The following is a 15,601-nucleotide window of genomic DNA, read 5'->3' as shown; positions in this document are numbered from 1 at the left end:
ATCAACTCTTAATACTAGTTTTTGACATTCTGTTTCTGATCATTCCGCCAGTGATGAGGTAGCCCATGTTTGGGAGACTCCAAAATCCATGGGCCTTTAAGGGAAGGTGGCTGAAGGAAGAGACAAGTTGAGCAAGCTGATGGGAAGACACAAAACTGAAGAAAGCCTTGGGACCCGGTTACACAAGCCCACGATAGGGATTTCTCTTCTGCTCCCAGGACTCACCTGATCTCAGGAGACAAAGGGATGGAAGGTCCCCATTGATGTAGCCAGACTTCTGGGATAGCCTACGTGGGAACCAGGTGGCCTTCCATGATTTATTCATTCCCTAAAGACTGCCCACTGGTACCTGGACAACTACTGCTGGTGTTGGAAATAACACAGGGAACAAAAACATCCACGGCCACTACAATGTGAGATTTATAGAGAGTGAAAGGGGTTTCTGTTAGTCACATAAATTCATGTAAAATGACAACTGTGCTAAATGTTACTGAATAGTATAAGCTATGAGCCCTTATAACAAAGGGGCCTGAGCTAGTAATATCGAGAAGGGATGCTTTTCTAAGAAGGTGATGGTCAAGCTGAGATCTGGAGCAAAGAGAACAAAAGAGGAGAGACCTGTGTTGGCAGAGAGACAGATCCTGGGAGCAGGAAAGCCTTCCGGAGGGAGAAGCAAAATGCACAGGAGGAATGGACTGAACTGAAGCCAGCAGGGTTGAAGCAGAGATGAGGACTCAGGGGTAGGGGAAAGACAACCAGGAGTGGACACAACATGGATAAAAGCTTATGACTGGGGCTTCCCTGGTGGCGCAGTGGTTGAGAGTCCGCCTGCTGATGCATGGGACACGGGTTCGTGCCCCGGTCTGGGAAGATCCCACATGCCGCGGAGTGGCTGGGCCCGTGAGCCATGGCCGTTGAGCCTGCGCGTCCGGAGCCTGTGCTCCGCAACGGGAGAGGCCACAACAGTGAGAGGCCCGCGTACCGCAAAAAAAAAAAAAAAAAAAAAAAAAAAAGCTTATGACTGAAATGAAAATGGTGTGGGAGAGACAGACTCATAAAAGTCCAGCAGAGAAAAGAATATGGACCTGTGGCATCAAGGGTATCTGTCTGTATCCAATTTCAAGCACAGTTTCCTTCCTGCAAGCAGCTGGGTAGGAGGAATTCCTCTGAGAGGCCAGAGGTGTAGTAGCTCTGATGACAGAGCCGTAGAAGAGGGGTCACGGAAGAGAAGTCCCCTCAAATTGTGATGCCGGCCCAGCTCACACTGACCTGAGAGGACTTCCCGCACAGGGCTCACGGCCTCTGAGGGTCCCCAGCTAGGATGACATTTCTTTCTGGCTGCGAAAGAAAGTCACAGACCCATTGGCAGATTCCTCCTTTGTGCAGGCTGTACTGTATCAGCCTGAGCCCCAGTTTCAAGTTCTGTTGATACACATTACCTGAGGATGACAATCACAGACATCTCAATGTCACTTTCTGTCGTGTCCTTTTTATCTTGAGGTCTGGGGAGTTCCAGCATCCATGACATCTGTGATCAAAGGAAGCTGAAACTGGAGATGATGCCAAAGAAGGACCCCAATGAGTTAGACATGAGGAAAGGCTTCGTTAGAGCTTGGCGAGCCCAGGGAAGGGCTTTGGAGGACTTGCCTGCCCCAGCTTGTGTGTTGGGGAAACAAGACATGGCTCTCAGTGGTGTCACTGATGAAACCAATCAGTGATGTCACTGTCCTACCAGCCAGTGACTCCTTCATCTACCCTCTGCCCCTCCCCCACCCTCTACTACCCCTCAAATGACAGCCATAAACCTTCACTCACATGGTCCCTGCTCCTGGCTGCCTTTCTTCTATGGGGCAATAGCCCTACAAGGTCCTATATTTTTTGCCCCCCACCTGTCTCTTCACCATCAGCTCTGCTCTCTCTGTACCAAGCATACCTATCTACATTCAGTTTTTTCCTCGTAGGCACTGTGTTCTTTTCCAACCTAGGGATCTTTTTACAGGCTAGTCCTTGTGCACTGAGCTATATCCCTTCCTTAGAGTCCCAGATCTCTACTTCATTCCTTACATGAAAATATATTTCAGGTATATGTTATTCTTACTCATGAAAAGTGAAATTTAAATTTTACTCAAATAAATTAAGAAAAATATTTCCAGGTACTTATTTGAGGGAGAATTTGTTTGGCTGAGACACAAAGAAAACTATAATGTCAGGTTCATTAAATTCTTGTCCATCAAAACACACTGTAAAAAATTGAAAACGTGGGCTTCCCTGGTGGCGCAGTGGTTGGGAGTCTGCCTGCCGATGCAGGGGACACGGGTTCGTGCCCCGGTCCAGGGGGGTCCCACATGCCGCGGAGCGGCTGGGCCCGTGAGCTATGGCCGCTGAGCCTGCGCGTCTGGAGCCTGTGCTCCGCAATGGGAGAGGCCACAACAGTGAGAGGCCCGTGTACCACAAAAAAAAAAAAAAAAGGAAGAAGAGGGCAAATTTTACAGAGAGTGGGAAATGTTTGAAATATTTGAGATAATGTTCTGTTGAGTGAGAGAGTGAGCTAATTGGAATCTCAAAACAGAGATGTAAAGGCAGGTAAGCTTAGTGACCCCATTTATCATGCTAGATACCAGTTTGTGCAGGTGTGATTCATTCTGACAACTCTCAGCTGCTGCCCTGAAAAAGAGAGATCAGTGCATTCACTCGGGTTTGGGTTTCTGTAATGTGAGGGCAACCTAAGAGGGTCATGGTAAAAGATAGGGTTAAAAGAATGTATTATAACATCATCAATTCTACCCTATCAGGAGGTGATGAAAATATGGAAGGACCCTAAGGAATAGGAAGAAAGAAAGCATAGTTACCAATGGATAGGAGATCCCGGTCATGTCAAAGAACAGGTGTGGGAGGATAGGAAGCTGTGGGCAGAGTGGGATGATTAACTCATGAATTTGGAGGTGGGTCCTTTCCAGCTGATGGCAAGGAACAAGGGATGATGTTAGTAAAGTGAAGCAGTGGAGCAAGAAATAGAAAGAAAAGCCTCATAACTTTGGGGTAGGCAAACAGGATGCAAAGAGCACCAAGTGTAAAAGAAAAAACTGTTAAGTTAGATTTTCTAAAAATTTAAATCTTCAATTAACCAAGGTCAACATTAAAAAAGTGAAAAGGCAAGCCACTGTGGGCGAAGACCAACTCAGGCTATTTAATGATCAAAAGACTCCTATCTAGAATATTAAAATATCCCTTACGAATCAATAATATAAAGACAACCTGATTTTTAAAGATGGACAAATTCAAAAGCAGGCACCTTATAAGAGGAGATAGGAAGATATGAAAAAAGTAAATATCATTACTGATCAGTGACGTGTAAATGAGACCACTACAAACACAATAGAATGGCTAACAATAAAAAGAACACCACATGTTGGTGTGAACGGGGGGTCAAGGGAACCCCCACCCCTTGGTGTTCTAAATTGGTGCAGCCACTTTGGAAAACTATTCAACTGCTTCTAATAAAGTCAAATATGCCTCTGCTTCTAATAAAGTCAAATATGCCTCTACCCTGTGAATCAATAGTTCCACTCATGTTTATACCTAAGAGAAATGAATGCTTTTACCCACGAAGACTTGGACAAAAATATTCAGAGCAGTTTTATTCATAATAGTGGAAAACTGGAGCAACCTACTCATCCATCTATAGGAGGATGGATAAACAAATTGCGATATACAATGGAATACTACTCAGTATTATAAAGAAAAAAGTACTGATAAACAACAATATGAGTACATTTCAGAAATAATAATTTTGAGAACAAGAAGTCAATAAAACAGAGTATTTCCTATGTGGTTCCACTTATATGAAGTTCAAGAATAGACAAAACTATAGTCATAAAAGTCAGAAAAGTGGTTAGCACTGGGAAGTAAACTGATTGGGAAGAGGCATGAGGAAATTTTCTTGGGTGGTGGAAGTGTTCTTTATCTTGATTTCGGTCATGGTTGCACTGGTGTATGCCTTTGACAAAATTTACCAAGCCAAAAAAAAAAAAAAATTTACCAAGCAATATGTGTATTAATTTGAGCATTTTTCTCCCTATTTACACCTTAAATAAAGTATGACTAAAACATTAATAAACAAGTACACAGGAGATGGGAGTCACATACAATTTCATTGTGTGTATTCCATGTAGTCCACCTTAGAAACGAATCACACACAAGACAGGAACAATTCCATGCATAAATATTGAGAACATGAGAAGGTCTCAGGGACTGAAGTATTACAACATCCAAATTTGACCTCAAACTAAGCTGGACTGACAAGTTTGCTCAGAAATAGCCGAGGATCAATGGCTGAAGGAAAGCTGTAGCCAAACAAAAACTTCAACAACAACAAAAAATCCTCAAAGTCTGTTGAAATCATTCCAAGCATCCTGAACTGCTGTAAACGCCATAATTTGGCAAAATTGGTCATTCATCAGTTTCACCATTTAGACTATCAGCAGATTGGCCAATTAGTGAGTTGAGTTTTTGCCCAGCAAACAGCCTGCTCCCTTGTCTGCAATCAGGTCCTGGGTCAGCCAGCGCTCCCCCAACCCAGGGTGTACATGGCACGGCACGTCAAGTGGTGAGCAATACATGGGGTTTGCCCTTCCTGTGAAGCCCAACTATGGACCCCCAGACCTGGACTTACTGGATCCCACGTGAAGAAACCCTGCTCTTGTGTATGGACTTCCACCTGTAAGAAGCTGAGGAGGGATACAGGCTGGGAGAGAATAAATTGTTGCCAATATCATTTTGTAATATTTTGCAAGAAAAAAAAATTGAAAAGCTCATAGATTTTTTTTTTTTTTTTTTTTTTTTTTTTTTTTTTTTTTGCGGTATGCGGGCCTCTCACTGTTGTGGCCTCTCCCGCTGCGGAGCACAGGCTCCGGACGTGCAGGCTCAGCGGCCATGGCTCACGGGCCTAGCCACTCCACGGCATGTGGGATCTTCCCGGACCAGGGCATGAACCCGTGTTCCCTGCATTGGCAGGCGGACTCTCAACCACTGCGCCACCAGGAAAGCCCCAAAAGCTCATAGATTTTAATCCAAGCCAAAGGGATGATAAAAATGAGGTTCTTTCTTAATTTACAAATTGCCTAAAAGATGGGAATCATATACAATTTTATGCATGTAGTTCAACTTAGAAATAAATCACACACAAATAAGAGAAGACGGGAACAGTCACAGGCATAAAATATTGAGAATGTGAGAAGTTCTCAGTGACCTCAAAAGACCTTATAACCTCAGAAGATGCAAAATACTGCCCTATGCCCACAGGAGAGACTTAGTTTGTCATCTTTTTTTTTTTGATAATTCTACAGTTGATCATCTCAGGGTTTAATGCTGCTGTTTGATGCATCTACTAACATTTCCCCTAAGTGGTTTGTTTACTTATGTGTTTCATAATTTGTTATTGAGAATTGTTTTTCTCCAAAGAATTCTTGCTTGGTATTCAACGAGCCCCAGGCAACTTTGTGTCACAGTTTCAAGCTTGGAGAGCCCCAGATCACTCAGGGAATTTAAAGCTGCCTGGCTGCTTTCTGCTTAGTTCTGCACTGAAAAAGAAAGTGAAATATAAATTTCATGTTAGATGCTGCTGTTCCTCTGCTTTATTCAATTACCAGAATATTCTGAATTGAGTGACGTAACACTAAGTGCTATTTGCATTTACTTTTTCTAACCATTTTTAAATTGAAGTATAATTAATTTACAATATTGTGTTAGCTTCAGGTGTTCAGCAAAGAGATTCAGTTATATATGCATACATATAATCTTTTTCAGATTCTTTTCCATTATAGGTTATTACAAGACATTGCATATAGTTCCCTGTGCTATACAGTAGGTGCTTGTTGTTTGTCTATTTTATACATAGTAGTGTGTATATGTTAATCCCAAACTCTTAATTTATCCCTGCCCCCCCCAACCCTCCTATCCCCTCTGGTAACCATAAGTTTGTTTTCCATGTCTGTGAGTCTATTTCTGTTTTGTAAATAAGTTCATTTATATCCTTTCTTAGATTCCATGTATAAGTGATATCATATGATATTTGTCTTCCTCTGTCTGACTTCACTTTGTATGATAATCTCTAAGTCTATCGATGTTGCTGCAAATGACATCATTTCATTTTTTTAATGGTTGAGTAATATTCCATTGTGTATATGCACCACATCTTCTTTATCTATTCAGCTGTCAGTGGACATTTAAGTTGCTTCCATGTCTTGGCTATTGTAAATAGTGCTGCAGTGAACATTGGGGTCATGTGTCTTTTCAAATTAGAGCACGCACACACACACTCACACTCACACACACACACACACACACACACACACACACACACACCTTATGCTGATGGACCTCTGTTCATACTAGTCTGGTGAGAGCTTCAGATGAGCAGTTTTTCTCCCCTGGTGAGACGTGGCCTCAGGAAGAAGTGTCCACCCCACGCCTGTGGCTGAGCTTTTTGTGTGCAGAGCAGCTGACTGTGCCGTGCTGTGGATTCACTGCTGGCACAGAGGTACAGGGAGGTCTGGTTGGTGCTGGCCGACTCCAGGGTCAGGGGGAAATGTTCATTCTTGTTTCAGGAGACACTGTACCCCTCCGTGACATCCCCTTCACCAGTACTACCAACGCCATTTGAATAATGGATCAGCCTTGGCCCCCGTCCCGGATCTTGCCGATACCAGAACATTCCCAAATGGTTCACATGCTGAGAACATTCCAGGACCATCTTGTTTCCTGCTCGTATAATATGGTATCTTGGCTTCTGGGTGACTGCTGCATCCGTGGGACCTGCTGAAGAGGCAGACACACAGTAAAGACAAGGCTCAGGAGTAACCTGGATCTGCAAAGGAAAGGGAAAGCCTTGGAGCTGGGGCTCTGTAAACCCACAGCAGAGGTTTCAGCTGAGTTCCGAACTCACCTGCCACCAGCAGACAAAGAATCACACAAAAGAGGTTGGGGCTCATGGCAGGGTGAGGGCGAGAAGAGGGCCGTCCGCACTAAATGCTCTGATCCACAGGCCTGAGAGAGGGAGCTGGGGGGCTCCTCTTCAGTGGCCAGGTGGGTCTGCCTGGGATGTCACTCCCCCTACCCCTGCAGATTCTCCCTGCCCCGGGAGGATCCCCTGTGACTTGGCTCAGGTGAGGTCAGCGTCTCCTCTCCTAGACGTTGCTTAGCGTGCCTGCAGGGGAGATGGAGTGGGGCTGCGATGCACTGACTTTTGGGTGCACTCCGCCCCCTGGGTTTCCTGTATTCCTCTGACACAGTTGCTCCTTGTTTGCACCTGCCCCTGACATCAAGGCTGCTTCGCCCAAATCTTTCAACTGTGGATCTCATTACAGTTTAGAGGGGCCTCCCACTTCTTCCATAGCTGTAGGTAGTTGGGCAATAACTGAAAACTTCTTCAACAGCTGTGGAGTAGTGGATCCACGCCTAAGTTTTTCTTAACCCTTTTCCTCCCAGGCTGCTCTCCCAGACTCTGCCCAGAGCCCCTTAGATCTCGGTGGCGTCATAGTGCCATCTTGTGGCCAATACCTGAAGTTTCATCGTTGTTTCTTCTGCAGTGGCCCAAGGGGTGCTGGAAGTGTCTGCATGATCACCTTTTATACTCAACTTCCTTCAACCCTAATCCCAACACCAGTTCTAACCCAAACTATTCCTTTGAGTTATCATGCTTAATAGGCCACCCTCATTCTGCTTAACACTATCGCATTATCTGGCAGTCATAGGCCAACTCAGTTCTTCCCCCTTAAAATTATCTTCTGAAAGGGAGAGGGATAGAATGGGAGAAATTAAAGGAACTAATGTTTAGTTAAACTAATGCTTACTTTAATGTTTAAAGTAGGAAGAAAAACACAGACGTTGAAGTGTAAGGAGGTTCTTCTACCTTCATTACAAAAGACAAATAAAAATGCTGAAGAAAATAAAAGACAATGTTAACTCCAAAATATAGATTAGCAAAGGACTGGGAAGATAATGAAATTACCTTCGAGATGGGGTCAAATGTGTACGAATAAAAGGTAAAATTGGAATGTAAGAAAAATAAGAACTTCTTACAAGGCATTAAGCAATCATGGAGGAAACAGTATCTGATGGAGAAATAAGGATGGATGGAATTAAGACCAGCAAGGGACAGTCTCCACTAAATGAAAACTTGTACAATGTGCATCTGCTGATTTGAGCAGCAGGGAGGGAAGAGATGATTCTGGAAGAAGCAGAGGTCTTAGGAGATGTGAAAACTTCGGTACAAAATAGTATTATAAGGAGGCTGAATCTGCCAGGTTCATGTGGCAAAAATGGGGAAAAAATGTAAAAAAAATTGAAGATGAAGTCTAGAAAGGGAGTCCTTGGAATGGGATTCCAAGAGCAGGGAATTCCCATGTGTGCCCTGGCTTTCCTCACTCCCCAGAGGCACAGGGCAACAGAGCAAGGGGAGCTTTGCTGGTGCCACAGTTAAAGACCAGGAAAATTCCCTCCCATGGATGCTTACTCCCTGGGGAAAGAAATTTGGTGTACTGAGCCACTACAATTTCTGATAAGTGGATCTGGGGCAACTGTCACTCCCCTTACCTGCTATGCAAGGCTCAGGGAGCCTCTACCATGGCCGTGACATTCAATCCCAGTCTCAGAGCTGGGTTATCTCTTAGGACTCCCAGAAGACATGATCCATAATCATATCCACTCTGACCAGGGCCTTAGATTTCATACATTCAAACTGCAGCTTCGCCCACAGATAGATGGAAGGTGTTATTTACAATATAGGCGTTTATACTTATAATGAATATCTATAACAATATATAATATAGCAAATACATAAAAAGGGATAGGGGCATTAGAAAATAAGGTAAAGATTTCAGGGAAATTATTTCAAATTGAAAGGCTAGGGCATGAAATTAAACAGTCTCTTAAGAACAGATTTACTCAGGGAATCAAGATGAAACTGGAGAGGTTGTAAAAGTATGCTCTAGGGTACCTGTCAGGACTGGAGCAGTGAAAACATGAAAACAAAATAAAGTGGGCTGCTGAAATGAGGCAGAGGAAATGAAGTCTTATTGTTTTCAACATTGTTTGTCAATTAACTGGCACAAAAGTAGTAAGGACTTTACTTAAAACAGGAAGAGAGGGTTTCCCTGGTGGCGCAGTGGTTGAGAGTCCGCCTGCCGATGCAGGGGACACGGGTTCGTGCCCCAGTCTGGGAAGATCCCACGTGCCGCGGAGTGGCTGGGCCCGTGAGCCATGGCTGCTGAGCCTGTGTGTCCGGAGCCTGTGCTCCGCAACGGGAGAGGCCACAACAGTGAGAGGCCCGTGTACTGCAAAAAATAAAATAAAATGAAATAAAACAGGAAGAGAGTCTTGATGCTATGTTGTGGAAAACTTCCAATGTGACAGGGACAGACGAGGCTTTAGAAGAAAGAATATGCCCCAGGAGGTAGTTGAAAACTTTCCAGATGCCAACCACAAGCACAGAGGAGATTCTGCTCACTGCACAGACAGGCAACCAAAGCCACGTATTTGGGCAGCCCCCTGAAGGTCCCATGGAAGACTGTTATGTCCGGGACTTTGGGTCCTTGCCTTGGAGCACTGAGCTGGCCCTGGGACTCCTAGAACACAGGAGCCATAATGATTTCTATCCACCAACATTTACAGCCGCAGTATTTCAGGAGTTAACCTGTGGTCTCTTTCTATCCAGAGAACAGCTGACGTCCACATCAACCTCTTTTTGTTTTTGGTGAATGGAAAGCAAACAACAGCCTATTTAAGGTCTCCAGGAACTGCAAGGAGAGAGGATGAGGTTTGTGAACAAGAAGGAAGCGACTATGTGACACCGTTTGATTAAGCTGCTGGCACAGAGATACACGGCCGAGTCCCCAGGCTCCACTGGCTGGATCTTCAGATGGGAGTACGAGCCCTCAGGTCTCTCAGCGGGGAACCAATCATTAGGCATCCCCGATGCCTCTGGTGCATCCTTGTTTTGAAAGCTCTGGGCCCTGCCCCAGTGTCTGTCAGTCCAAGAAAGGAAAACATGACCAGAAATTGGGTCACACCTGAGAACTACAGCTTGGCCCCTCCCTGTGGCCCTGTGCCTGGGGGACTGGGACAGTCCGGCTCCTGTGTGGCCTGTGGGGACAGAAGTTGGAGACAGTAAGGAAGAACATACTTGTAATCATCACACACACACACAGAAGACGGAGGCCCGCTTATGAGTAGGAAGGAGGCGTAATCCACAGTAACAAGGGGAAAGTTTATAGTCCGGACCTGGAAAAGCTCGAACAGAGACTCCCCGACCGTGTTCACAATTCTCCTGGGAAACAGGTGTGCCCAGAATTGCCTGACCACCCAGTGGGACCTTGAACAGGAACATGGGCAGGAGTTAATCACAGCAGAAGGAATGGTCTGTGTCCAGTGCAGAGGAAGTAGCTTTTGACGTCTCTGAGATGGGAAGGGACATGACCCAGATAAGGCAGCAGCAGCCTGGCCGGAGTAGAGAGGGCCGGAGACCTGAGGTCAGGTGGGTGGGAAGACCTGCCGCACCAGGGAAAGGCAGGAAAGAGCAGAGAGCACGTAAGGGCCAGTCTGGGGGAGGACCTTCCAGAGAAACAGAAATGAGATGCCTGGGGAGAGACAAGAGGATCTAGGTGTATGTGATTTACCAATAACATTCCCTCCTGGAGGTCTCAGACTCAGGCTGATGGCTGGGAGTCAGAGCTGGGGCAGCATCTTTCTGCTCACAGGGCAGCTGCAGAGGAAAGACAGAGAGTAACGGTGGACACATGTCTGCAAGGCCATGGAGTCGGTCTGGGCCGGCCGAGACCACACACTGAGGGTCACACTGCAGGCACCTGGCACCCAGGGCTCCAAGGCTCCAGGTGCTAGGAGCCTGCAAGGGGCTCTGCTGAGTCCCGGGGTGCAGGGCCTCCCCTGCCTTTTTGTGCAGAGAGGAGGTGGCCGTGCAGTGCCGTGGAATAACTGCTGGCGCAGAGGTACACAGACGTCTGGGAGGGGGTGGCAGACGCCAGCGTGAGAGGGAAGTTCTCGAGGTTTGATCTGGAGACGCTGTACCCATTGGGGACATCTCCTTTGTTGGTGGTGCCAGTGTCAGATGAGTAATAGATCAGCCTCAGCCTGTGTCCCAGGTCTTGTCGGTACCAGTACATATAGTAGTGGTCCAGATCCTGGGCACATTTCAGGGTCGTGCTCTGTCCTGTCCTCAGGACCCGGAATTTTGGGTCCTGAGTGACACCAGCATTCCCCGGACCTGTGGAGAAGGAGAAGCTGATGCTGCAGACACAGGGGACATGCTTGGTGCTGGGACCCCGAAAGGGACCCCTGCCCGGGACTCACCTGCCTGCAGAAGACAGAAGGCCACACAGCACAGGAGGCTGATGCCCATGGCGGGGCGCGCAGGCAGAGGGGTCTTCTGTGTGTTGATGAGAGGGGAGAGGGGCTCTCCAGGGAGTCATTCTGAGGTGTCACTGTCCCTGCCAGGCCCCAGAGCCAACCCGTCACAGGGGGCCATGCCCCTTCCCCCAGAGGCTGAAATCAGACATGAACCTCCAGTGAACAGCTCAGAACAGGAAGAACGTGTTCCTCTGAATGGATGCTTGTCTTACAAGTTTTGTTAACTTTTCTGTAAAACACTTTGTAACTTTATGTGTATTTTATCCCAGAGAGAATTCTTCATTAATACGTATATTGGTTTCATTTATCTAATCTAGTTTTGAATTTCGGGGAAAATCTTTATGGCTTCCTGCTGCCCTTTATGACTCATGCAACCCAAATACTCTTCAAGTGTCTGTTTTTACTTTGTTTAATTGATCACAGTCCTGGTCCTGTCCTTCCGCCTACAGTGATTCTTCTGGTATCTGGTTTCCCAACCTCAGGCTCATCAACATTTGAGGAATCGTTTGGTTCTATTTCTCGTCAATTCGCCGACAGGGGCAGCTGGCAAATGCAGCTGCAACTCCTTCATGGTCACCTGAGCACGTGCTTCCTGTGTCAGGATGGGGACATCTAGCAGCAGCAGAACCACATCATGCCTATGACCGACCTTCCTTTGTGGAGAGATGGTTGCCCAGCACCGCAGATGACATGTTAGCACAGAGGAATACAGACGTGGGAGGGACGGGGTGAGAGGTGGAAGACTCCAGGGTAGATGAAAGATGCTCTGTTTTTACCTGAGACATCCATTCCATGGGGAATACCTTCTGGTGTAGCATCTGCCATTAACTGAGTCACAAATATCATAGAGCCCCAAACTGTATCTTGTTGCACATAACCCCACACTGAGAAGGACCTCGTACTTGCTGCAATGCTCTGCTGCCGTGATATTCATTCTAAATAAGTTTTGAATCACAGGCCCTGCAAATTATGTAGCTGGTCCTGAGTACATGATTTTGGACCTGTGGGTACTTCCTGATGTGCTGGTTTCCCTTGAGCATGACCACATGTCTGGGGTCTTGGTGACTCGGCATTCCTGGGGTCTGGGCGAGAAAGACACAGAAACTAAAGTCAGAAGCAAAGAAGGATCGTGATGTAATCACAGCAAGAAGCCTTGATTTGGGGCCTGGCAAGCCCCGGAGTGGTTCCACATCTGTGCTCAGACTTCCGTAGTCCACGAGACAGAAGGACATACAGCACGGGAGACCGGTGCACAGGCAAGGCCAGAACAGAAAGGGGGACTTTCCAGATCAAGGCCTGTGTCTTGGATACTGAGGATAAAAGCCAAGGGAACCCTTCTCCTGACGTGAAATGATGTCTCACCGAAATTGCTACTGCCTGTTGTCTGCACAGCCCAGCACACAGTGTGTGAACATGAAGCCTTGCTCTGTGTGTGTCTCATGGGATCTCAAAATAATTTCCTGGGAGATGATGACTTCCTATCAAAATATCATTATAAAATGATTTCTGGGAATGGGTGCATGAGAAAAGAAATTTCTATAAGTGAATAAATAAATTTTATAAAAACATCCTCTACCACCTGGCAAGACCTTCTGATGGTCATTTTATCAAACTGTCCATCCCCAGTGAGGATTGTCCCTGAAGTGGATATTGTGTATCACATGATTTCAAGCACTTTTTTTAACCATAACACTTTCCAGTAGCACCTAACTGTCTTAAATATTTAACCCTGTGCTAAAGAGGAATCGTTTCAATGGTTAGAGACCTTAAATTTTCACTAAAAAGATGCCTGAACAAAATGAATCTATAGCAACAGAAATCATTTATTTGGTTTTCAGGGATGGACAGGGGCATGGGAAAGGGGCATGAAGGAACTTTCTGGGAGATGGAAATGTTTCTATATCTTAATAGGGTAGATATTACATGGGTATATACGTATATATTGAGCAAAACCATTGACCTGTCAATTATAAAGTGTGTAATGATTATTGTATATACAGTTGATCCTTGAACAACACAGGTTTGAACTGTGTGGGTCCACTTTTTAATAAATACATACTACAGTACTGCAGGATCTGTAGTTAGTTGAATCTTCAGATGCAGAACCGTGGATATGGACATTCAAGTGTGAAGTTATATGTAAATTTTTGACTGTGGGCTTGGGGGTGGCTCAGAACCCCTAGCCTCTGCTCAACTCCACATTGTTCAAGGCTTAACTATAATTCATCCGTCAACAAAGTTGATTTAAAAATGCCTGATGAGGGATGTATATTACATGCTCTGGTTAATTTCACGTAATGAATCAACAGGCATAAATATTCACCTTTCTGTGACTTCTGAAGCCCTCAACTACAGGCAAAATATGTCCATCTCTAACTTTGCCCCTGGGAAACGGTGGAAGAGGCTGTCAGAGATTAGCAAAGGGAGTCAAGACATGCAGAGTCCTGTTATGTGTCAGGTACTTCATGCTTTACTAAATTTTTATGCAACCTTGGAAGATGGTGTGATGGCTAATGTAATGTGTCAACTTGGCTGGGCCACAAGTATTTAGTTAAACACTATTCTGGGTGTTCCTGTTAGGGTGTTTTTGGAAGAGATTAACATGTGAATAGGCAGACTTTAATATTAGATTAGATTAACATTTTAGCTAGGAAAGCAGATGACTTTCCATAATGTAGGTGCGCCACATCCAATCAGTCGAAGACATGAATAGAACAGAAAGCCTAATCTTCCCAGGTAAGAGAGAATTGTCCAGCTGATGGCCTTCACTGGAACATCAGTTCCTTCTGCCTAACAGCCTTTGAACTTAAACATCAGCTCTCCCTGGATCTCTAGTACCACCAGCCCAGCTGCAGATTTTAGACTTACCAGCCTTAAAAAAAATGTGAACCAACTCCCTTAAATTATATATATATATATATATATATATACACACACACACACACATACATATACACACACACATATACACACACACACACACATATATACACACACATATATACACACACATATATACACACACATATACACACACATATATACACACATATATATACACACACACACACACACACACACACACACATATATATTTGTTCTATGGGGGGACTGTTCTATAGGGCAGGGACCACAGGTGTTGAGGACAGACCTGAGTCTGATTCCTTGCTCTGACAGGTATGAAATATGAGATCTGGGCAGACACTTCTCCTCAGATATACAAACAGGTAAAATAATACTTATTATGCATGCTTTTTGGGAGTGTTCATACATATCAAAGAAATAATATCTGGGAAAGGCTGTCTGCTTTACCAGGCCCTGGGACTGGCTGGCTGGCAGTCAACGCCCTCGCGGCCGCTTCCTGAGCTAGGGCAGGAATGTTTTTGTACCAGAGGCAGCTGATCATGCAGGGCTGCATCTTGGCTGCTGGCACAGAGATACAGGGCCACCTCCGTCAGCTCCAAGGAGCTCAAGTCAGGCTCAGAGCTAGAGTCACTGAACTGTTGACCTGAGAATCTATCTAGGATGTTTCCTTTTCCTCTCTCTTCCCCTCTGTAATACTCAGCTGGGAACTGATGGCCCTGGCCCAGGGCCTGTTGGTACCAGGACACAGAGAGGTGTCCAGAGACAAGGGAACATCTCAGTGTCTCTTGCTGTTGTCTTGATTTGATCATAGTTTGGGGTCTAGGTGACTCCAGAATCCACTGGGCCTGTTGCGGGGAGACAGAAGAAAGCTGAGGGCAGAGCGCTGGGAAGCCCCCTGCTGCAGCCCTCATCGGCTTGTATCTCGGGATGGCAAAGGCATATCAGAAGCTTCCACACTGTGCCCAGGACTCACCTGCTCCCAGGAGACAAAGAGCCACACAGCAGAGGAGCCTGGAGTCCATGGCAGCGTCAGGAACCAAACAACTCCTAGCTCGGGGCGGGTCTCCTGGGGTGAGTGGTCTAAAGAGCTGAACCTCCTGTTTCCCTGGGAGGAGATTTGCCCATGATGTCACTACCCTGATGTCTCTGAAGGCTGCCTCCTGGTCCACTGCACCCCTTGGCAAGACCCAGGCCGGCTACTCTATGCCATTCCCTGTCCTGCACAGCCCCTCAGCAAAGGGTGGGTGTGAGGTGAGTACCATCGCCACATCCCCATGTGCCCACGACACACTTGTTCTCCTCTGCCTGCCCCTGC

The 15,601-nt window shown here is 45.9% G+C and overlaps 2 gene segments (V, D, J or C); both read right to left on the bottom strand.

The window, feature by feature from the left end:
- LOC132495671 (T cell receptor beta constant 1-like) overlaps positions 1-11,413 on the bottom strand; it is a 144,651-nt gene extending 133,238 nt beyond the window's left edge. The window contains 2 exon segments of the C gene segment in view: positions 10,980-11,278; positions 11,365-11,413. Of these exon segments, the coding sequence occupies positions 10,980-11,278; positions 11,365-11,413 (348 nt within the window).
- A 3,316-nt stretch (positions 11,414-14,729) lies between these two features.
- Positions 14,730-15,314, bottom strand: LOC132495821 (T cell receptor beta variable 9-like). The segment is given in 2 exon segments: positions 14,730-15,131; positions 15,260-15,314. Coding segments are annotated over 2 exon segments (451 nt in total).
- Positions 15,315-15,601: the final 287 nt, after the last annotated feature.

The sequence above is a fragment of the Mesoplodon densirostris genome, chromosome 9 (genome assembly GCF_025265405.1).
Source record: "Mesoplodon densirostris isolate mMesDen1 chromosome 9, mMesDen1 primary haplotype, whole genome shotgun sequence".
Taxonomy (NCBI): domain Eukaryota; kingdom Metazoa; phylum Chordata; class Mammalia; order Artiodactyla; family Ziphiidae; genus Mesoplodon; species Mesoplodon densirostris.
This window is presented reverse-complemented; position numbering and strand designations above follow the sequence as displayed.